Below are 24706 nucleotides of genomic sequence, written 5' to 3' on the forward strand. Positions count from 1 at the left end.
GGCAATGAACTCAATTTAGGGAAACATCATTTACATATCTGATACCATGTGATTGTCATACACCTTATGATATATCTTGTATTATATATTTTAGCCATTGAGTTTGCATTTTTTGTGGGTCCATGCGTAAAAAAATGAAATAAACTAGTAATTTGTATCCTACTATAATTCAAACTAATTGAAATGGATAAACAGATCAGGTTGTACTATAGGTCTATTAAACGCCAGCAAAAACCATGCTCTACAATGGTTGGTTTCCACTAGAGACGCAACGCAAGGACGTGAGGCAACGTAAGTGAGTTGACCAATTACAAGCGATGGATTATTTGAACTGTCGCTTGTCATTGGTCAATATGCTTGCGTTGCGTTGACGTACGTGCGTTATGTCCTAGTAAAGCGTGGTTCCCACTAGCGACGCAACGCAAGGACGTAACGCAACGCAAATGAATTGACCAATCACAAGCGATGGCTTATTCGCTTGTGACTGCTAACTGTCTATAACTTCGCTTGTCATTGGTTAAAACGCTTGCGTTGCGTTTACGTCCTTGCGTTACGTTCTAGTGGGAACCAAGCTTTACTAACAACGACTCTCCGTAAACGTAGCCCTATGAGACCACCAACAAAAGGTAATTAACCAATCATTTCAGACCGATAAAAATATAAAACAGCCTCTGGGCTAACTGTATATTGATACCGCCAACGTTAACGTACAAGCCTAAACCGACAATCAATAAAATATAATGATCATATCAAATCAGAAACAAGTCAATCGTAAAATGGAATAAATTAATTTGTTTTTGTAATAAATAGCTAAACTATTTTCGCCTTAATAGAATACCACATAATGTAGGCCCTATAGTTATAAAGACGAGGAAAGAATATGAAATTTCTGTATGACATTTGTTACAACAACGCAATACTGTACTAAACACTAACATTTAGTCAACAGGTATATAATAGCATCTTCTGTGGTGAGCTTGTATACTTGATATACATGTCCTGGTTTTCTTGTATACAGACTCATGGCAAGCCTTACGTAACATTATATATTATATAACGAGAACAACAAGTCGAAGGAGTAGAAAGAAAACAAAAATCTTTCATGATAAATGGGTTTCACGGGTAAGTATAGGCATCAAAAGTAGGTGCTCTGTTTACCTTTAGGGCCTATTACTTGAATTGGCCTTCGTTAATTCCCATGTTGTGTTGTTTATGAATATTACGTATTTCCTATGGGAAAGCGATGATTCTTATGTCGTTTATTTACTTTTGTTTTAATTGACGTGTCTATAATGTGTTTTACAATAACAAGGCCATATACATGGCTGCAGTCGCGTGCACAAATTTGAGATAGTGTTTACCGACCGACCGACCGACCAATCGAGCTATAGAGTCGTGTTACAAAAATAGAGACGCCCTCAGCCACTCCTACAATCCCCACACCTTTTATAAAATACCACAACTCATAAATAGAAATATTAAAATACCAAAAGAATAAGTCAATTATAATGAGTTCTATTATAATCCAATAACCATGGGTGGCATGCGGATTTATTTATTTTGGTATAAAAACACACTATAAAAATATTAAATATGTGAAAGAAACAAATAAAAAGATCAGATACCAGTTATAGGTCTACTAAATTGTGGACAAACTTATTATTCGCCTACATAATATCACTGTAATTATATTGCCTAAAATTTAAAAAAATACAAATGAATATGTAATTGGTTTGAAAATTAAATCTATTACTATTTATCAATTATTTACAAGTCTCAAGGTACTCCCAAACGCACCGAGGAAGGGTTAGTACAAGCTCCGTCGCAACCTCTCAATCTTTCTGGCTGTTTTACTTCATTGTTTTGATATAGCTATTGTCTTATTTTAGTTTTATCTACAATGTGATCCAGCCACTAATACACACATCACTACCATTTTGTTTTCAGTAATTTTCCTTTTGACTTATAGGATAATATAATACCAGACATAACAATATTTAAAAAGAAAAACAACCTTCGGATTGTACTTGTCGGCCACGCTAGAGTTCTCATGTAATATTGTTATGGACGATTAATTTAATTCCTGTATGCTATTATTAGTCTTACGGAAAGTCCCTAGAAAAAGAGAGACGGTAGGTATCAAACCAGGATCACATGAAATCCTCATAATTATTGTTTTCCTACAGACAGGAGACATGGTAAGTTAAATATTACTTGTTTTACATATTTTGATTAATATTTTATCAGTATTGTTATTTGGTATTGAGTTTTAATTTTATTCTTGAGATATATTTACTGACTGAAGTCTCTATAGTTAGGTTATAGGGACCATCGTTGCTGGTTTGTAGGGACCATCGTTGCTGGTTTGTAGGGACCATCGTTGCTGGTTTATCTCAATAAGAATTTATATTCAACAAGAAATATTTCTTACAAAAAACGCGGCTCGACATTTTGACGTCACACTTTAATTATTATTCTTTTTTATCGGAAATAGGCCTAATGAATAATAGTAATAATACATTTATCATAAACAAAACTATAGTAATGTACATATTCCAGGGATGGGGAATTACTCTCTAAGGTCGTAGTGACCCGACCCACATACTAAATTAAATTAAAAGTTAATATAATTCAAACAAATTATACATTGCCTGTTAATCCGTATTTTGTATCAATATCATTAAGAAAGAATTATTAAAGCCACGAAGTAAACAAATTGCAATTATTCTCGATAATAATAATTACAGTTTTTAGTAATATATTTTGTAGTATATCAACATTGTAAAATTCAATAAAATAACTGCCTAAAGGCGCGGCGCGAAAAACATTATTGTCAATAATTAATAAATAATAATTAGCTTGAGTTCGAATAAAAAAACTCCCAAGTTACCACTCAATAATAAATGTATACAACATGATTCTTTTTGGGTAAATTATAATCGATTGGTTAAACATAAATCAAAAACAATACGCATGACATCAATATTAAATGGTAGAGTATCATCCGTTAGTCATCAAATTGCTCTTTTGGCGTTCCATATCCATAATCGGGAATTCCCCTTTTCTTTCTTATTTCCTATATGACCTCGCTAAAACAGTAGGCTACTATTACTTGCATATTTAGGTCTGAGATGTAGGCTGCACCGATGTCTATCATGACTCCTTTGTTGCGGTAGGACTACATATTTTGTTATGAATTAATATGAACGTATATTGTAATAATGAATACATTTCAGAATTTAGAAATAAATCCGTTTGAAACGCCGATGGCTCTCTCTCATCCAGAGCCTAATCGCTATCAACTTTTAGACAAGTTGTTGCAGATAATGGAAGAACAACCAAAAAGTAAGAGCATGTTTATAACCATTAAGTAAGCTTTACTGAATCTTTATTGTATTTTCTAAAACATTTTTTTATTGACATTCGTGATTAGGTCTACTAACACCAATCGTGTTCTTAAATGTGCACTAATAAGATAAAATAAGATAAGATAAATCTTTATTGCCATGAACACAACAAGGCGAACATGAAATTGGTTTCTTCCCTTCGTTTGTCGCAACTAAAAAGTTTCTTAAAAATTGTGTGGCGTTTTATAAAGCCAAGGAACTGATGAAATCATGTTTTATAGTTGTAACTTTTTGTTGGTCTTTTTTCTGGGTCCAGTGAGACAAGATCCGCTTCAAACGGGGCCTTATAATAATGTTTCTTCATTCGTATATTTTGTATACTTATGTCAATTGTCAAAATAATGAAATCAGATGGGTCTATTTATAGCTTAAAGTGAATTAAAACCACAGCATCATGTCGGTGATATCTAATAAAGGGAAACCTGCACTCTCCATAAGAGAGTCACTTATTTTGAAAATGACGGACCTATGAAAAGGGTAAAGTGTAAAAATATGCCTTATTGGACGTCTTCGTTACAATAGACCTTTATATATGGACTTCAGGGGTGACCTACTGTATTACAACCAGAGTGTTAATGTGCAAATTACTATTCTATATAATTGACAAATTTCCCCATTGGGTGGACATTTTCTAACTGTTCTCCGGGCTTAGTAAAGGCTTTACATAAACATAAACTTTTGTATGCCTATAAATAATGTCTTTAACAACCTAGTTATATAATTTGTTTTTCTTGCCTAGAATCCAAAGGACGTTTTGCAGGCCTGCGTAGTAGAAATGTAACAACACGACTGGGTCATTGTTTCACAAACACCTGCACAAAAACGTTTATGTTCAATTGCAGTAACCATTGTCGTCTTTGCGAAAACACCTTCTGTGACAAGTGTTCTATGCTCGTATCTCCGGAAACAATAATAGGTAATTAAATGTATTTATACAAACATTTATAAAAACAAAATACAAATATATTTTTTGAAATTACGGTACCTATGTTTGTTGCCATTTTGTCGATCGCAGGGTGAGGAAAACCTTCTGCTTACAAAAATATAAAGCGCCTTTTCGATATTTTCGAACATTTTTTTTTTCTGATTTCTCAGAAACTGCTTATTTTTATGATTTGTTTTGTTTGTACCTACTGAGGTAAATAGCAGAAAGAAAATCCTTGAGTATACCTCCACATTAATAGAGGTATTCAGGGGACATTACCAAAAAACGAAATTGTTCGCTTAATATGGGTTTTCGCGGGGAAAAAACAAATGAACCAAAATGAACACTAATTTATCTGGACTCAAGAAATTGGGAAGAGTTAAAACTTTGGCAGCCAAGGCATTATTAATGAATGTAAATTTTGGCACAATCCCTTTCTCTTAGGGTTCCCCTGAGTAGGGGCTGGCCGTATAGTATTAAAACATAATAATATTGCCCTTAAATATTGTCCCCTTAAGAGAGGTGTCCCAAACGAGGTATATCCTTTATTAAAACATGGTTTTTTGTTAGGCTTTATGTTGGCTATTTCTTTGAACAACAGCGCCTCCATTTACTATTATAAACAAATGATTTTTTTATGGACAGCTTCCATGATGATTGGCTACTCCCTGCAGCGCATATGAACAAAAATGAAGTGCCTATTTTGGACAGATTTCTGCTAGAGTTTGTGAGCCATTTTTCTTACGGGTAGAGATTGTTTTCTGGTTTGGATAAGGGGTGGGCTATTTGTTTGTTACGGAAACTGAATAAACCACGACAAATAAGTTATTTCTCCATACATAAACATTATTATTCTTCCTCTACAGTTCCTCTACACAAATACCAAGGCCATAAACAATTAAGGAATACTACCATCAAAGTATGTCAGGCTTGTAATGAACGAGTGCAAACAGAGTGGCAGATGTATAGCATAGATCTACGGGATGGAATTCTAAGTAGAATACAGGTAGGCCTAAAACAGCTTTAATAAGCACATATGATACATAGGATATACCACTAATGGACCACGTGTTTCCTGCAATCAGTCAGACAGACACTATAAGCCTCCACAAATATAATGTTGTCATGAGTTTTACTTTTTGTTTAGTCATTGGTTTTCGTTCATGTGGTCCATAGATTACTGTGTTATTATAGTGGCACTGTTAGCTAAGTCCTTAATTGTTAACGGCGAGGAAGCATGTCCATACTTCGGTTTGGGTTCTGGCATGAACTTACACATTCTCATTTTGCCTCGAAAGTTTCGGGTTATTTTTTTTTGCGCTTTACACATTCAAATCTATTAGTCATTATTGATTTAAATGAATGAGCTTTTAAAAGATTTGAAAAGATCGACGTCGCGAAGGTCTCCAAGCAATCAATTACCGTAGCGCAATTCTGGGTTGTATGTGACTTGGTATGCCTCATTCTTAACCGGTATGCCTCTTTCTTGGTTGTCCGGTATGCCTCATTCTTGGTTGTGCGGTATGCCTCATTCTTACTCGGTATGCCTCATTCTTGGTTGCCTGGTATGCCTCATTCTTGGTTGTCCGGTATGCCTCATTCTTGGTTGTCTGGTATGCCTCATTCTTGGTTGTCCGGTATGCCTCATTCTTACCCGGCGGTATGCCTCATTCTTGGTTGCCCGGTATATGCCTCATTTTTTCCCGGTATGCCTCATTCATGGTTGCACTGTATGCTTCATTTTGCCCGGTATGCCTCATTCTTGGTTGCCCGGTATGCCTCATTCTTGATTGCCCTGTATGCTTCATTCTTGCCCGGTATGCCTCATTCTTGGTTGCCCTGTATGCTTCATTCTTGCCCAGTATGCCTCATTCTTGGTTGCCCTGTATGCTTCATTCTTGCCCAGTATGCCTCATTCTTTCCCGGTATGCCTCATTCTTGGTTGCCCGGTATGTTTCATTCTTTCCCGGTATGCCTCATACTTGGTTGCCCTGTATGCTTCATTCTTGCCCAGTATGCCTCATTCTTTCCCGGTATGCCTCATTCTTGGTTGCCCGGTATGTCTCATTCTTGGTTGCCCTGTATGCTTCATTCTTTCCCGGTATGCCTCATACTTGGTTGTCCTGTATGCTTCATTCTTGCCCAGTATGCCTCATTCTTTCCCGGTATGCCTCATTCTTGGTTGCCCTGTATGCTTCATTCTTGGCCAGTATGGCCTCATTCTTTCCCGGTATGCCTCATTCTTGGTTGCCCGGTATGTCTCATTCTTGGTTGCCCTGTATGCTTCATTTCTTTCCCGGTATGTCTCATTCTTGGTTGCCCTGTATGCTTCATTTCTTTCCCGGTATGCCTCATACTTGGTTGCCCTGTATGCCTCATTTTTGGTTGCCCTGTATGTTTCATTCTTGGTTGACCTGTATGCTTCATTCTTTCCCGGTATGCCTCATACTTGGTTGCCCTGTATGCCTCATTCTTGGTTGCCCTGTATGTTTCATTCTTGCCCGGTATGCCTCATTCTTGGTTGCCCTGTATGCTTCATTCTTGGTTACCCGGTATGCCTCATTCACGGTTGGCCTGTATGCTTCATTCTTGCCCTGTATGCTTCATTCTTGCCCTGTATGCTTCATTCTTGCCCTGTATGCTCCATTCTTGGTTACCCGGTATGCCTCATTCACGGTTGGCCTGTATGCTTCATTCTTGCCCGATATGTCTTATTCTTGCCCGGTATGCGTTTTTTTTGTGTTTCACGGTTCCATACAAAAAAGTTATTGATTCCCGAGATTACTCATAATTTCATTGGGACACAACAAAAGTGGTAAATGAAGCGGTTATATAACTCATTCTCCAATCCAAAGAAGAAGCGTGAACATTTGCTTACTTACCCCATCGAGTAAATTGTACTGATCGTCTAAATCTTGAGTCAGGTAAAGCATGGATCTATCCGTGACAGCAGCATTATTTTACCGGCATGAAGAAGAGAATTGATATTGCCTAAAAATTGGAAAACAATATGTATCCTTGTTATACTGTATTTCGTTCATTCGTAACATAGTTTAGTCAGTCTCTTCATTCTGTCATATATGTCATCACTTCTAATATTTCTAAATAGACATTAGGCCTATATATTAATTTAAAAACAGATCAAACAAATTATGTCTTTTTTAAACCCAGAAACTTGACGACCTGAAAAAACACGCGGAGTGGAATATCGACACATACAATACTGCAATCAGAGAAGCAAGGTAATAAATACAATTTAAAAAAAACACAGAATTGGTACAATACAGAGAATCACATTCATTCAAATTCATTTTAGACATGTATTATCCATAGAATACAATGATATTGCATGTGGTATGTAAGAAACGAAGAAGTTCTTTTGACTTCCTTCATTGATCAACCAACGCTGACTAAAGCTTGTTTTCATGTCGACGTTATTTCTTTATAACACACCTAGGCACATGCTTGTCATTTGATTGGACAATTGTGGGTCAGACCTACATGATATTAAATTTCTTTTATGTAGAGAGTGCCGTGTCGTTATTTCAAAGCAATTTCATAAAAATTAGCTTGATCGTCTGGATTATTTTTATTAATTAGAACTTCACAGAAGCGTGGAATTAATTCAGTGAAAGATGAAACGTTATATTTCCACGAGACAAAGCCGAGTAAAACAATACTCATTATAAGCACTTATATGGTATTAAATTTTGATTTGTCTCCTTGTCATTGGTTAACTTCGTTTGACGTGTCATGTTCCTCATTTTAACGATTTAGTTAAACAATATTAAAATGGCTGTGTAACGCGTAGGTCTGAATATTGCCATTCTTCTTTGCTCTCGCGGCCAAAATTCAATGAATGTTTTTGTTTTTGCTTTTACAGAGAAGGTACGAGGCACCATAAGCATAAACGGTTACATCAAATGCGCGACCAAATTGATTCAATTCTTGACGAGTATGATAAAACTTTGTAAGTATGTGTAAACATTGAAAATCGGTTCCGATAAGGACGGATGGTGACGATAATGTAGACGATTATGGTGACGATAATGGTAATGTTGACGATAATGGTGACGGTGATGATAATGGAGATGATAATGGTGACGGCAAATGGTGATGGCGACGATAATGGTGACGGTGCCGATAATGGTTACGGTGACGATAATGGTAACGGTGACGATAATGTTGACGGTGAAGGTAATGGTGACAGTGACGATAAGGATGAAGGTCACGAAAATAGTGATAGATGACGATTATGGTTACAGTAAAGGTAACGGTGACGATAATTGTGACGGTGACGATAATTATGACGGTGACGGTGACGACAATGGTGACGGTGACGATAATTATGACGGTGACGGTGACGACAATGGTGACGGTGCCCCATAATGTGACGATAATTGTGACGGTGACGATAATTGTGACGGTGACGATAATGGTGACGGTGACCATAACGGTAGTGATAATATTCATGAAGATCGTGTTGATAATTGTGTTGATAATAGCGATGGCGATGACATTACCATATGGCAACTGTAGCCATATATACGTGTTTTTAGTCGCAACTGTAGCCATATACATGGCTACAGTTGCGACTAAAAACACGATTTGATTACAGATACACGCTGGTTCGTCAACATACAAACAAAATGCATCTACAATACAATGGGGATTTCGACCAATATAGAACAGATTTAGATCGACTAAAACGCAATATATATGATGATTTAAGTTTACAAGAGAGAAGTTGTATAAACGTAAGAAGTTGTTTTTCCCGTCTTTGCCGTTGTTGTTGCTGTTGCTGCTTCAGTAAATCTACAGACTACGATTATATGGACAATAACTATAACTGCAGTACATTGTTATAAATTCCAACAGGACAGATCCACAATCCACAGTGTCCAAGTACAATTTGAATATTGTATTATGATTTCCGATAATCATTATTGTAATCCGTTCTCCGCTCAAGAAAGATGTGTATCACAGTGACGCCTATTCATGGAAGGTTAGTTTAAGGGTTTGGTTACAGCCTATGATACTAATAAGCGATATATGTAAAACACATTATGTAGTTTGGTGGCATTCGGCGGTCGTCGTAAATCGAAAGCTCACTATTATTGAAATAAATAACTTTTGGAAGCTGTAGAAACGGTTGCCATGGTTTACAATATATTACTCTTCTTAGTATGTTAGTTTAGTATTATTTAGAAAACATCGTACTTAAAGAACTTTCCTATGTCGTGAACATTTTTACCCAACACCGCTTAACCTGAAGACCTACAAATGTATTCTGCCAGGCCTAACTTTACAAAATAACTAAGAGACTCAATCAATGAATCATGCTAATAGGTACCAAAATAATAATAACCGGGACCACTTAAAATATAAAATACAAAATATAAATCGCCATAATTTTTTTTATATATTATACGGATTTATCTATATTCACTCTTTCCTGATTTAACAGGGCCTATGGTACAATGAAACGAAATACAGTAGCCACTTAACCCTATAGGTCTACTTAACTCCAATATTTAAGTATTCGCGTTTGTATATTATATTGTACAAATTATTGTATCATCTTGACATCTTTGTTAAATAAAGAATTTATTTTAGAAAATATACGTTACTGCCTACATTTGTGAAATATTGGAAAATATGTGGACCATGCATGGTATAAACTATCCAAGTTACAATATCCGAATGGGGTATGAACTATGAGCATCGTGGAATACGCAAACATTTGCTGAAACGACATATTGAGGGCGCTATGCTTTGCCAATTATCAGAGCCATATTATATAGAAAGTTTCGACATTGAATGGATTATAAGCCATGTTTGTGTTCAAGTATTCCTATGTAGCGTATGGAGTTGAGTCTTTTGTTTTGAAAATGTATAACGTTCAAAAGGCTTTAATTATCGAATTTAATATTAAAACAATCAATTTGATTAAAGGTTTTTGTTAAAATAATAAAAAAATTATAAAGTTACTGCGAACATGATTTTAAACAACAAAAATAGCAATTTCGGAACGGCTCTGGCTGTGCGCTCCATGCGCGTTTAGTTTGTACAGCGATTCTCTATAGTAATGCATTGTTTTTACATTTTGTTGTTTAAAATCATGTTCGCAGTAACTTTATGATTTCGTTATTATCTTAACAAAAACAAATGGATTGTTTTGATATTAAACTCGATATTTAAAGCCTTGTGAATGTTATACATTTTTTAAGCAAATAACTCGACTCCATACGCTATATAAGCATAGTTGGACATAAAGATGGCCGGTGTGCACACCACGTGACTTTCTAAAATCTGTGAACGCAAATGTCGAAACTCTCTCAGTTTATATGGCTCTGCCAATTATACGTTAACTTGAGGGCGCTATGAGATTCACGTACAATATTACCTCCAATATTCTGACAAGTGAATCATGTCAGAATACTGTACGTGAATCTCAGCAGAGAGAGGGTGCTCTTATCGCTTTGTACCAAATTGATGTGCGCATGTCACAAAAACACTACGAAATGTGCCCTCGTACATTATAAAGTTCGATTAATTGATTTTGTAACGAAAAATCTCATGTCTACGTCTTATTAACAATAATATGCAATAATTTTAAATTCATGATGTATGCTTTGCTGACTAAATAAATTAATAAAGTTTTGTGTTAATATACTGAAGGCTGAAAATATTAAATAATAAAGGAAAATTATCACATAAGAAATGATGAACGACACTTTTCATAATTTTTTTATTTTTTCTTTGCCGCAAGTACCTCTGTACGCTTTTTCACCGTTAAGTATGCAATTATATTTTTAACAAGGCCATATACATAGCTGCAGTCGCGTACGTGCTCAAGTTAGTGTTTACCGACCGACCGACCAACCGACATAGTGAGCTGTAGATGATAATTATAAGAAAACGTGGAAAAATTTATTAATGGAGAGCAGACTATTTTGACACAATTTGCTCTAGTTAATCAATGTCGCAACGTCTTTGATTTTGGCAAAGTGATAGCGCCCTCTCCTTGCAAATATTCACGTAACGTTATTTTTCACGCTGCTGCTCTAGCCCGCTACGTCCCATTAGGACTACTCAATCAGAAGCTAAAGCAAGCAGCAGTTATAGTTCTAAGGACGACAGTTTTGCGAAAATGGAAACTCTACTATAATTGATTGATTCCAGCTGCTACAGTAGACCCCAAAAAACGTCTAGGAAAAGAGTCTATTAGGACATAGGACATTATCGAAACAGTCCATTAAAGTTTGTGTTTGTAATAGGATACTTCACACTTGAAATATCTAGGGTGATGAAGTGACCCACAGACTTGACCTTAGCAATAAACTTAACTAAAGTGACAGAAATTAAGTATTCACTTCTGTAAAAAAAAAAAATTTATTCACATATAAAAAGAGAAAAGAAAACCAAAAACCATTGTCTGACAGACAATTTAAGTATTTTTTAAGTACATTTTTTGAGGTAAAATAACTATTATGTGACAATAAAATGATGACACATTCAAAAACATTTGAAATAAAAAATATTTTTCAATAAGCGAGCAGCGTTTTTTGTAAGAAATATTTCTTGTTATATCATGTATTTCGGCAAAGCCTAGCGCCCTCACTTTGTTCACGTACTTTGATGAAATATCTGAAAGTCGGCTAAATATTATTATTATTATTATTCTTTATTAAAAACAAAACAATTGGCAGCAAATCTGCTGAATTGCATGGTAAGGGACAATATACATTCAAAAGACAAGTAAAGTATAGTCATTATTAAACAAAATTATCGCAATAACAAAATATAGGAAATCAATTATGACTGAAGGAGTCTAATCAAACATTAGAAACAAATCTCCCTAATTTTGTTTTAATTCGATGATTTTGCTTAAGTCTGTTTCAAAATAACATAAGCAATTGTATTTAGGCCGCCGACACGAATTTTGTTATAAAATGTTGGATGACGAGTTACTAAGTTAAGTAAAGTTCTAATATACAACTAATGAATGTTTAGTAATAGTAGTGCGATGATGATACAAAATTGCATATGACGTAATAGATAATAGTCTATTTTCACGAGGCGAAGTACGAGTGAAAATAGAAATTCTTATTTCACCGAATGTAATTATTTGTATCATCGCATGAATAGGCCTACAAAACATTAATTATATTTTGTTTACACACATACCTTATGTCAAAACGAAACATATTCCTAGGCCTAGAATTAAATTTATACATATTGCTCTCCAAAAAATCTTATTAAGGGAACGCGCGCCATTTTTGATCGCGCGCAACGCGACTCTACAGCTCACTATGTCGGTCGGTTGGTCGGTAAGTCGGTAAACACCAACTTGAGCACGTGACTGCAGCCATGTATATGGCCTTTGTTGTGTAATGTTATTGTTTTACCAAAAAGGGCAAGCAAAACAAAAGGGTGGTTCTATTAGACTTAACGTGTGGACGTTCACAGTAGAAAGGTTTATGGAATATTTAATCATAATATATCTCTCAACATTCATTGTTTGTATAATATTTTGAGATAAAAACTGTTAAAGAACTGTTTTTATAAGTATCATTCCTAATTTTACAGTATCTTGTGGCATTAGCATTGTCGATGCATTTAACCGTACATACTATAATGTATTACTTACAGCCTTCATGGGTGTAACTTCGGTCTTACAATTAAAAAGCGGGGGAGGAAGGATACGCATACAATTCTTTTCAAATTGAAAAGTAACAAAACAGCATGAGCCACATGTGTAGCGTGCTCAATACCATGTGTAATACCGATTTTCGATGCGTTTCGACGTGCGGAATGCATTTCACACGTTCAAGATTAGATGTATTCATTAAAAGTTGATAAACGCGGCACATTAAAACTTTAACAAATACTTTCTAACTAAGTAACAGTCAAATCCACGCATTTATAAAAAAAAAAGGATCAAACAGTATTCTTGAGATTGAATGTTATTGTTGATACGATACAAAAATTAAGAGTCTGGTTGTGATTGATGTAGCGTAAACAAGACCGTATACGTGGCTGCAGTCGCGTCCGCAAATTTAAGTTAGTGTTTACCAACCAACCGACAAACCGTTTGCACGCGACCACGGAGAAATAACTTATTTCTCCATGACGCGACTAAAAACAGTTGAGCAGACTCTGAATACGATCGAGCAGACTGCGTATTCGAGAAAGAATGATGGGATGTACTGTATGAAGATGGATTTTGATTGCAATTACGCCACAACCCAAGCAATCTATTGCACTTGCCTACAAAAGGATCAACATGAAAAGAAAAAGTAAGAGAACTTTCAATAAAAACCCCACTATAATTCGAAGCACCCGATTAATAGATTGTCATTTAAATGAAAAAAATTAAAGTAAACTTATCTTTTCATAATACCCCATAAAGAGGCCCGTGGGCATAAGACGAATCATTTGAAACGACAAATGTTTCTATTGTGCCCGCCTATCTATAAGATGCATTCGTGGCGACTGCTTTAACACCATGAGTGGTAAAAATAAAAGGAATTTTATCAGATTGTTTTTAGGATGAACGTTTCTTTAAACGAGTTCCTGGTTTTAGAAACACATGAACTAAAATAAAACACAAAATGTATACGTGATTAAGCTGTCATTTGCATTAATTTCAAGTTTCGGAGAACTGTGTACCGGTAGTAATTAACTAGTAAAACCGTGATTTCCAGGTAGTTCTGCGTATGGCTATTTAAAGAGTTTCCAGTAGAAATGCATAGCGGCAGGAAAGAGTTAATTATTTTACTCTTCCATGGGAGCAGTTAATAAACACTAAGTAATATGCATTAATCTACAGTACTTTTATTTAACCTCGAAGATTATAATAAAGTTAAATGTGTTCTATTTTATCTTTCAGTGATAAAAGTTTACTGTATAAATAACCGAATTGTAAACAAACAATTGGCCACACCAATATTTCCGATATAGATTATCATATCTTATACAATTATTTCCTCAACAATACTACAATGCTTTGTGGTTTTGTTTGGAAAAAAACAACGGGCCTTATCGAACACAAAAGCTGTAATTATCGAGTTAAGAATGACACATAATGAACGAACAGTAGGCCTAAAGAGTAGAAGAGAGTTGGAAAAACAGAAAATGGTTTAGTCAATAATATTCGGGATGGAAAGGAATCACCACTTTCCTGGGATTAGGAAGTTATGTCATAACATTGCTGAATATCCACTCTGACAGAAGTAGTAAGAGTCACAGGAATTGAACAATCGAGCTTGTAATAATAATAATTATTATCTTGTGATCTTGTTCTCATTTATTTTTTTCTTGTATATTGTTATTGTAATTAATTGTTTAAAAAAAATGAATAAATGAGCCTTTTATCTACAGAATTAAAATCCACTGATTAAAACATCGTGAATAAACTATCACTAAATAAAATAATGATCCATTCACGGGGAACTAGGATAAGGGGTTTTAATGTAAACGTTGACTATAGATGGGGTATAGCATATCACAGGTTTCAACACGATATTAATATGAATATTTAGTTGTGAGGTCTGGTGTGTTATGATGCTCGCTCGGCTACAAATTCCCTTCCCTGGGTTCAAGCCCTGTCATCAGTCAACTCCACTACCTTGTAAAAAGAGATTTGTTTATGAGAGAATCTGGTATATACGTTTGTCTTGTGAACAGGGTTACCCCCTTGAAGAAAGATATCAAATTTATTTGCTTATGATTATCATTGCGCTATATAAGAACAGACTATTATTATTATTATTATTGGCACTTTTCCTAAATTAATAAGACCACAAATTGACCATTGTTAATCTATTCGATGTTTCTCCATTAAAGTTTCTCTAATGAAGTTCTTCCAAAGGCCGCATACTAGTAGTTGACTATAAGTCGTTATGGGCCATATATTTCAACTTAATATTGGTAAAAAGATAATTTTTTTTGGCACACATGGCGTTTCATACGTATAACAGATTGAAAAACGACTAATATTTTCCAAAAAAACAAATTGAAACGTCGATTTGGGTGGACCATTATACCTCTATGGGTGGACTAACTTGGGGCAAGTCTATGGGCCATTGTAAATAAACTACTGTTTACTAAATAGGGAAACGCACTGTTGCGTTACAAGAGTCAATTGCATTCAATAAATGTTTTAATATGATCATTTATTCTATTTCCCATTTTATTTCGGAAGAATTAAATTTTCCATTAATTTATATCCATACAAAAGCAAAACAGAAATAACAATTTTAGTCTATATTGATACCGTCACCGATGATTGATTATGACTAACAAAGCAAAAACAAGGTGCGTTTCAGATAAAGATATAAGACAATATATTTATGTTCTCGAGTCAGACTATTGTTATGAGGTGAGTTTACAGTAATATAAACATAACAATGCTATAATCATCATTATTTGTATAATATTCAATTCTTTAAAGAAAACAATGATCAAATAGATGAAAACGTTTATTTTTTTATGTATATGTATAAAATACGGCGAATATTTTATAATTATGAATAGGGGTTTCTAAAATAATAAATAAGTTCGCTGGCAGCTAATTCAGGGAAAAACCCTAAAGTGGTATCGTATGGGTAGTTAAATTTATTTGCAATAAGTGTAAACATTTTCTCACCAGGATATAGATCGGTCAAGGAGGTAACATAAGTTACTTCCTGTTTTCAAAGATGATATGAAAAGAACTGTAAGTATATTTATAGGCCTAATGGAAAATGGGTTTAGGGAAATAATTAACCATTATGAAGGAGTGATCGCCTTCACTAATAATAGAGGCATATTACTGAGGTAGCATATCGCCCGTTTCATTGTAGTCTCTACGTCTGTTTGTTTGGGCTTTGTTTGTGTGGGGTGAGGAAGGTGCCCGGAAAGTTGTGAAAATAGTTGGCTGAACACATGGATGAATTATATAATTCCTCCTGGTTGAAGACTATTCTTTTTAAAGCTCATGTACAAGCATACATTTTAAATATAATATCTGGTTAATTATACATAAATCAAATATTTGTAATAGAAATCAAGACGAAAAAACATGAATTTTCCTTAAAAATACAAAATTTGGCCTTTTCAGTAGTCAGGTAGTTTAACCTAATGTAATAACATGTCTTGTGACTCCCTAGAAGGAAGATGGTGGATATACGGTGGATATACGGTGGATATTTTTTTCTATAGCATGAAAATAAAACTATATGAAGTTGAATTAAAATACTAGAAATGTAAATTTAAAGTTATATTACCTATATTTACATAGTTTTTTTTAAATGCCTTATTTTCAGCAAGCTGGTGTAGTAGCACAAATAAAATCTCAAAAAGTGTGAAACATAGGGGATAATTATAGATCGATAATTATTGGGATGTATGATCAATAGGAATTTTTGGGCCGCACCTGTGGTCTATGCATAGAAAAGATTACCAATTACCTGTAAGTTATCCTACCTTCCTCTATCAACAAGTAAAGAACTGAGTAGTACAGTACGTACATGAGGACGTGAAGAAGTTTGAACAAAATAGAAAGGAACATCGAAATGAACTGAGAGGAGAAAATATCGTCAAAACTCAAGCACATTGAAGAAACAGACGAGGAGTACACCTTGCCCTATCTGTCAGAATAAACGCAAATCACGAATTGAACTAATAATTAATACAGCCACTCAAATATTTAAAATATGTCAAATCTCCCTGCAAAATATCAGACATCATACTCTATAAATAAGGGATAGCGAGGAGAGAGAAGGAGAGGATTACAAGACTTTAGGCCTATAAATGGAGTAAACTTCAAAATAATTAATGGTCAAATGACCCGAGGATCGATCAAGTGACGAACATTCCAAAAATAATCCGCGGTACCTCCTCAGGATGCGGATTTGGTGGTACTACTGACCCGCGTCATATCAACACCCAATCAGATTCGTCGTTAAGACAATCTATTGCGGTATTGGTTACGAAAGTGGTGATTCAGTTTTTATGGGACTGAACTCATTCAAGCGCATAGAAACATAGCATTGTTCATAATCCATACAATTGTTAAAAGGTACAGTCGTGTTTTATCTTGTATATTGCAATTGCTATAGTTTTGATTTTTAATATTTCTATCTATTATTTCTATCTATTATTTCTACCAACGTCGTACAGGGTCATTATCGACCCTCTGCAAAGTACACGATTCTCCTCGTAGAAGTAGTAGGCCTAGTCATCAAACAACAGGTATGTAATATTGTCATATTAACTTACTCTTGTTTTAGAGAGTTTACTGCACAAATTAATCCTTAAGTTCAGTACCATATTATTTATTTTTAACTGTGTGGCATTTCCGGGTTATTTGAGAATTTTTTAGTGATCAAGGGTAGTGAAATACAGTGAAGCTAGGCCCAGTGTAGAGTCTACAATGAATATCTATTTTAAATCGAGTATCACATTTTTTTAAACCATCATCATGTAATTTTTAGCTATTAAATAGATATATCGTCATGTATATTATTTTTCAACCAATATGTCTTTTTGATACAGGCCTATACCTATAGCTATACAGTAGGCCTGCTAGTACAATAGATCTTAATCTATCTTAATTAATATTAATGCAAACGCAACTAAGTTTATTTATTTATTATTGTAATTTTTTAAATTTATTTTTTTATTTTCTTATCAACCATTATAGGAATACTTCAATTTGAAAAAAGAAACCTTTTCAATTAATAATTAATGTAACACTTTCAGGTAAAATCTTTGGTAATCAAGGTCCTGTATAAATAAGCTAACATTTAAAAATGTGTGGCACGAATGCGATTATTGTTATTAAATGTTATCAATTTAATATCTTAAATCTTAATAATCCTATTGTAATCCGCGTTTAATCCGACCATATAGAATAACAATTGGATTATGATAACGATAAACCTTATTGAACAAACCTTTTGTTCAGCGGCACACGTTTACAAAGCAATTTAAAAACAAAATGAAAAGTATCAAAATAACATTTAAATTTTAAATAAATAAGAAGCGAATCATACAAGTCAAAAAAGATAAAATCATACATTTACAAACGTATAAACAGGAAATATCGCCATGAACGAAAGGACATTATACATTCTCACACAAACGCCGATTTGTGTACCGTGAAATTGACCTGTTAACTTCTTCGCTTCGGGTTATTATATCTGTGTTGCCCGTTACCTTGACATGGAGAAGATTCGAGTCTCGGTGGTCCCTTTACAGGTACTTTTTTGTGTTTTTTATTTATTAAATTGCCTTGTCTATTCGCACTGATGCAGATCACTTCCGTGTCTACAACTACAGTGTAGTCTATAGAGGTTTATGCACCCCATTCTCTGAATTGTATATAACTCTAGTACCTCCACATGGCATTATCCAGTATCACACAGGCCAAATAGCTAGGTAATATAGTGTAACATCTGACCCCTGTATCATGGGAATAATATATTCTGACAGACTGTACCACAACATTTTTCTATTAATCGGCTTTGCTATCTGATGGCACAAACATGGTTAATTCATGTTAAAAAGTAAATATTTGTTATCATTTTATTATATAAGAATGGATAGATTTATACACTTTTTAAAAGGAGGAAACCATTCCTAGTCTGGTTATTTAATCAGTTTGATGAGGTAGTAAATCAAAACAATTATCAAACACAAATTTACGACTTCCTTCTTTAAAATCATTATTTAAAAAAGTATGACAAAACATAAAAATAGGTCAAAATACGGCTCATTATTAAAAACATACATTGGTAAAATTAGGTGATATATTTTTTTTCTTCATTTTTTCCTCCTTTGGTAGTGATATAATAGACATTTTAAGAGTTAAAGTTAGTAAAATTGATCATTTTAATTATCAATTACCAATATTTAATTTCCTGTTCTATTCACAGAATATTATATAATATTCAAAACCAATAGGAAGTGAGATAAAAATTTACTACAACTGTACTGTATATTTAAAAATATACAATGGCCTATCAAACATAGTCGTTCATCCTTGGCCGTGTTGATTATTTTACGGGACATATTAAAAGAAATTGTTTTCCTATACCGGAAAAGGAAATTTAAGTATTTATATTTATACTGTATTTTATCAGAAATACCAACAAACTTGGTTACTTCATAGTACTTTATTTCACTACAAAAAAATTGTTTTGTATGGCAGGGGGGGGGGGGTCTGGGGGACTAGACACACCGTGGACCTAAATTTAGGTCCATGGACACACTCATCAAGTGAAAGTACAAGACGTACCTGACACAGGGCTCTGTGTGGTTACATAATGGACAGGAAGTTGGATTAATTGTTTATACGTTTAGAATTGTCCATTGTTTAGTGTTCTTTTTGTTGGTTATATTTAGCTCTAACAATGGTATAAAGCTTGTAATGTCTTACTCGTATTAAACTATATGTGTATGTAGGCCTATGTATCTATATAAATAATAAAATCGAAGAAAATAATACCAAAAATGTGGTAACAGTTTCTGAACCTCAAAGTCAAATACTTTCAGTCTGCAATAAATAAAATTCTTTCGTTTGGAGGCTATGGTAATGGTAATCGAGTTTTTTATTTATGCAAATTCCCCCCCCCCCCCCAAAAAAAAAAAACAACACAAGAAAAAGCCTCTTTTGTAGAAGGATTTGCCACATTGGTCGGGCAAAACAAAAAACAAACTTCCCGCTGTACTCTTTCTCTAAATGCTATTTGTGTGTGACTCGATACAATTGGTAGGTCTACTGAAGATTTCCAATTTCGTACTAAAATATATTGACACAAACTTCCACATTAATTTAGTTTCACTTTGTACTTTGTTTACATTCTTTCTACTACAAGTTTGTATTATATAATTGCAAAAGTGCATTGTTAGTTTTTGATAGCATTTGAAAAAAATGAACAGATTAAACAATGAAAAGAACACATCTAATCAGTGAATTGGGAAAATATTTTCATAGAAAAAAGAGGATTTCTCGATTAAGCTTGGCTTAGCAACTTGTTTCGAAAACTATTAGCCGCGGCCAAAAAATAAGCCGCCAAACATTTTTAAATGTATTAAATTAATACGCAGATTACAACAAACATGATTTAGCCTAAAACTCTGTCTACACTTATCAAAACAGTTTGATGCCCATATATGGACATGATGATGTCATATCACTACCATATTTGGGCATGTCACTACCATATTTGGGCAATTCACACTTTTTTTTGTCAAACATAAGCCTGGATAATGTATCATTTTTGTATATTTTGTAATACCCAGGTACCATAATGCGTAATATATTTAGTTAATGATTATATAAGGGAGACTTAACATATTGTAATCACGTGTTGCAATAATCACATGCCACAGGTTACGACGAGAAAAATAAGAATGCTGTAGAGATCAAAGGTGAAAGTGAGGCCGGAGGTTATTGTTTATTGAAATAAAACAAAACGAAAGAAAATTCCCGAATCAAGATTTAACGATGGTTGCACGCGCCAGGGGTTTCCCCAATCGGTGTCAAATGGGAGGGGACGGCTGCTCGGCCCTCCTACTGGCGACACCAACTGACTATGTAAACAAAAAATATCTTCGCTTCTTGTCTCATGAAGTTTGATTGACGTTTAATTAATGAATGGTCAGACGGAACGCAAGAACGAAGACACGCAACGCAAGCGAGTTGACCAATGACAAGCGACAGTTCGATCCATCAATTGTGATTGGTCAAATCACTTAGTTGCGTTACGTACGTCTCTGTGTTGCATTAAGCATTCAATATCAGGTTTAAATTAATATTTCATTCTATTTTTGAGTTATTACCATTTCGATAAGGTAAAATCTCGTAAACGAGTTTCGTCAAAACACGATTCCCCCATGTCCAACATATTTTTCCTTTTCTGCTTTCCTGTATTTATCATTTTCTGCGTGGTCTGTGACACTTTGCAGGAATTTAAACCCGGAAATTGACGGATATTATTAAAAGTATTGCCTAAAATAAACTCAAGGATTTTAAAGTCAAGTTATTTAATTCTCTCTACACACTACTGTACGTCGAAATAATTCCATTTCGAAATGCATCCAACAAGTATCCCAGGGCATACACATGTACAGTAACTAATTATTATCCACGCAGATTGATTGGTCAAATTACCTGTGCAATGTATTGTATCGTACCGTACTTTAGTTTGTGCGTTAAACGCATGACCCGATTTGTATGGTACGTTTTCGCGCTGCTGCTCTAGCCAGCTACGTCCCATGAGTACTACTCATTCATAAGCAAGCAGCAGTTTGCGACTTTGTAAACTCGACTATAATTTATAGATCCCAGCTGCTGGACCCAAAAAACGTCTCGGAAAAGACAAGAAAGAATTTTCGTGAAAAGTCACGTTGTTGCATGCCAACAGGTTGAGGTCACACACACACAGCACATTCAAGTTCTAAATTGACCATTTTTAAATGGGCATGTGAATCATAATTAAAGACTATCTTTGATTTGTATGTATTTTTGCGATTAAAGGACATCTTTTTTAATAATTAATCATAAATATATCTGAAGAAAGAACAATGATTAATTATAAAATCTTGAGCAACGTTTTTTGTAAGAAATATTTTTTTCACTTAACGCAAAGACGATGATACAACAGCTTCCCATCAGCAGTTCAAATGAGCCATCGCGTTGTGATTGGGCTAAAATGTGCCTAGTTGCGGCGCGCTAAAGCTTGTTCCAACTTGGACGCAACGCAAGGACGATGCACGCTACAAAGTAATTTGATCAATCACGACGCGATAGGTCATCCGAATTGATTGTAATTGGTCACCTTACTTCTTGCGTCCGGCCGGGTGAGAAAACAAGATGTAGGTTCATAATGTGCACTTGTTCAATCAAGGGATAGTTTAAACCCTCCTCATTTAGTGAACCCATGTCAGCCTCAATCATTAAACACAAACTAAATCGCATAAACAGTTGCAGAATTTGTCAGAAAATGATAACAAAACAATACGGAAGTAAATAAGGGAAGACAGTCGTTGACTCAATGAGACTGAACCAGTTTCAATTGTCACCTCCGCTTAGTGGTTTTACATAACGCGACACGAGTTATTTGACCGAAGTTTTTATTTTTCTTGTATGACTTATAACCCATAATACATATTCCATATATTTTTTTTGCAAATCATTCTTTACCAAAGTACGAACGACTTACCATTCATACATGAATTAACGCACTGATAAATGAACTAGACTAAAATTCTATGACGTATTTCCACCTGGCGGTGAACCACGCACATTTTTATGTGCATGTGTATTTTTCTTCAAACGAAAATGTACGGCGGTACACGTAAAGCATGTTCATGACTTGCGCACTATTGAGTAGACTACCCTACTTGCTTGCCCCAATTCTGTATTATTGTTTTTTTTTATGTTAGCCCACCCGTTGTCATTTCAATTTTTTTGTCTGGAAAAGGTATTTTGTGAGCTCATTATCATAGATATGAAACGCCATATATGCAAAAATATTTATCTTTTTACTTATATTAATTCGAATGCGGTCTAGAACCTAGACAATTAATTGTTCGTTCAACGAGTATGACAGACACAATGTTAAATATGTGATTTTTTTTGCAGGATATATAATGGATCTATTTGAAAATACAACTTCTTTCTACTACTACGACGACGAGAACGTGACATCAACAACGATTGAGCCATCTGTGGTTACGTGGGCTCCATGGGAACGTGTAATTCAGGTTCTCGTTCTAGGAATATTTGTCGTCACTGGTACATTTGGAAATACTCTTGTTATACTGTCTGTTATACTTTCTCGTAGATTACGTACAGGAACGAACGTTTTCGTCGTAAATCTAGCCGTTACGGACTTAGCAACTGTTCTTAATTTACCATGGAATATGTTGGCGTTTTTGAGTGAGGACGAGGGATGGCCGCTCGCACCGGGTGTATGTAGCTTTGCGTCCGCAATGGCTATTATCTGTATTGTTAGCAGTTTGTATACGCTGGCCTTGATTGCGATCACGAGGTTTGTTGTGATTACGCGTTCGGCGCGGGATTATCGGAATATATGTTTATTCCGCACATCTAGTTTGATTGGTCTCCTCGTGTTCGTCTGGAGCATATCAATATTTACTGCGTTGATTCCACGGATGTTTGGAGTAGGCCAACTTGGATACGACACACGCTACAGCACATGCTCATGGGATTCGTCACATCCCAAGTCTGCCGTTTATAGTTTTATCATTTCTGCTATACTTTATCCCGTTCCGTTTGTCATCATCATATATTGTTACATACGAGTGTTTACACACATTCGGAAACACGTAAAAACAATGAAATCGGACCTAACTGCATCCGGGCCGCTCGAACATTCGTCCTCAACCAACGAACCAACGTTAAGGACCATCAACAGAAGTAGACAAGCGTCCACCCTTCATCAATCCACCAGGAAACGGTTAAGTAGGACTCAAGTTGAGGTCACCAAGAACTTATTTTACGTCGTAGTTCTGTATGTTGTTTGCGCAACTCCGTATAACGTTTGTCTTCTGTTGCCAGGCGACGGTGCGATCAAAGCAACCCCGTATGCCGCGCTTTTCTTACTGTGTAATAGTTGTGTAAATCCGCTTGTATACGCCACCAAACATCCGTTTTTCAAAACTGTGTTCAAAAGCATTTTAACGTGTAAATGTTCAAAAATTCCAGATAAAGCGCACTTTTTACGATCAATAAGAAGATGGTAAAATACAAATACAGAAAACTGTATTTAACGATTTTAAATGGTGTTTTTAATAGGCGTGTACCATAATTATTTAATATTCTCGGAACTTTATGTTGACATCTAAATTACCACCGCACACATACAAAATACAAGAAAGGAATTATAAGTGGCGAATCCAGAGACTGACCAGGGTTACTTTCCAACCCACTCTGAAACCGCCACTACGGTACGGTACTAATATTAGTATAATACATACTTTTTAAAAGGGAAAAAATGAAATTAACTATACCAGTTAACCATACCTTGAGGAAATGCGAGTTCATTCGAAATTGGGTAAATTACGATCATAAAATTCAGGTTTTTTAAAATATTTTTTGTAGTTAAGTATACGTGATATTTTAACTTTATAAAATACAATTTTAAAGTGTTTCTTTATATAAGGTTTGACATTTCAGTGAAGAATGTATAAAATAATCATAATATTTGCTGTCATAACAGCAAATATTATGATCATATTATTCTCAGCCTGGATGCCAAACCACTTTGTAAACTTAAAAAATTGACACATTGAATCTCATATTTATGCTATTTTTTTTTGGGCAAATATCTCCCATTTAACGTACGCTTACGTTCTT

At 34.8% G+C, this 24706-nt stretch overlaps 2 protein-coding genes across 2 annotated transcripts; both read left to right on the forward strand.

The window, feature by feature from the left end:
- The first annotated feature begins 2174 nt into the window (after positions 1 to 2174).
- Positions 2175 to 9913, forward strand: LOC140047960 (uncharacterized). Its single transcript, XM_072092990.1, has 7 exons — positions 2175 to 2198; positions 3237 to 3345; positions 4147 to 4323; positions 5199 to 5338; positions 7504 to 7574; positions 8216 to 8302; positions 8951 to 9913. The coding sequence occupies exons 1-7, from the start codon at positions 2196 to 2198 to the stop codon at positions 9198 to 9200; spliced, it is 837 nt and encodes a 278-aa protein (XP_071949091.1). The 5' UTR covers positions 2175 to 2195; the 3' UTR covers positions 9201 to 9913.
- Positions 9914 to 17392: 7479 nt separating this feature from the next.
- Positions 17393 to 24384, forward strand: LOC140047961 (melatonin receptor type 1B-B-like). Its single transcript, XM_072092991.1, has 2 exons — positions 17393 to 17571; positions 22970 to 24384. The coding sequence occupies exon 2, from the start codon at positions 22978 to 22980 to the stop codon at positions 24091 to 24093; it is 1116 nt and encodes a 371-aa protein (XP_071949092.1). The 5' UTR covers positions 17393 to 17571; positions 22970 to 22977; the 3' UTR covers positions 24094 to 24384.
- The last annotated feature ends 322 nt before the right edge of the window (positions 24385 to 24706 follow it).

Source organism: Antedon mediterranea, chromosome 4 (genome assembly GCF_964355755.1).
Source record: "Antedon mediterranea chromosome 4, ecAntMedi1.1, whole genome shotgun sequence".
NCBI lineage: Eukaryota > Metazoa > Echinodermata > Crinoidea > Comatulida > Antedonidae > Antedon > Antedon mediterranea.

Bases quoted from the DNA above. Each gene is read 5' to 3' on its own strand.
- LOC140047961 (XM_072092991.1), top strand. From the start codon at position 22,978: ATGGATCTATTTGAAAATACAACTTCTTTCTACTACTACGACGACGAG.
- LOC140047960 (XM_072092990.1), top strand. The intron at 3,346-4,146 runs GTAAGAGCATGT...TTTCTTGCCTAG, and splicing joins AATGGAAGAACAACCAAAAA to AATCCAAAGGACGTTTTGCA. The intron at 8,303-8,950 runs GTAAGTATGTGT...ATTTGATTACAG, and splicing joins GACGAGTATGATAAAACTTT to ATACACGCTGGTTCGTCAAC.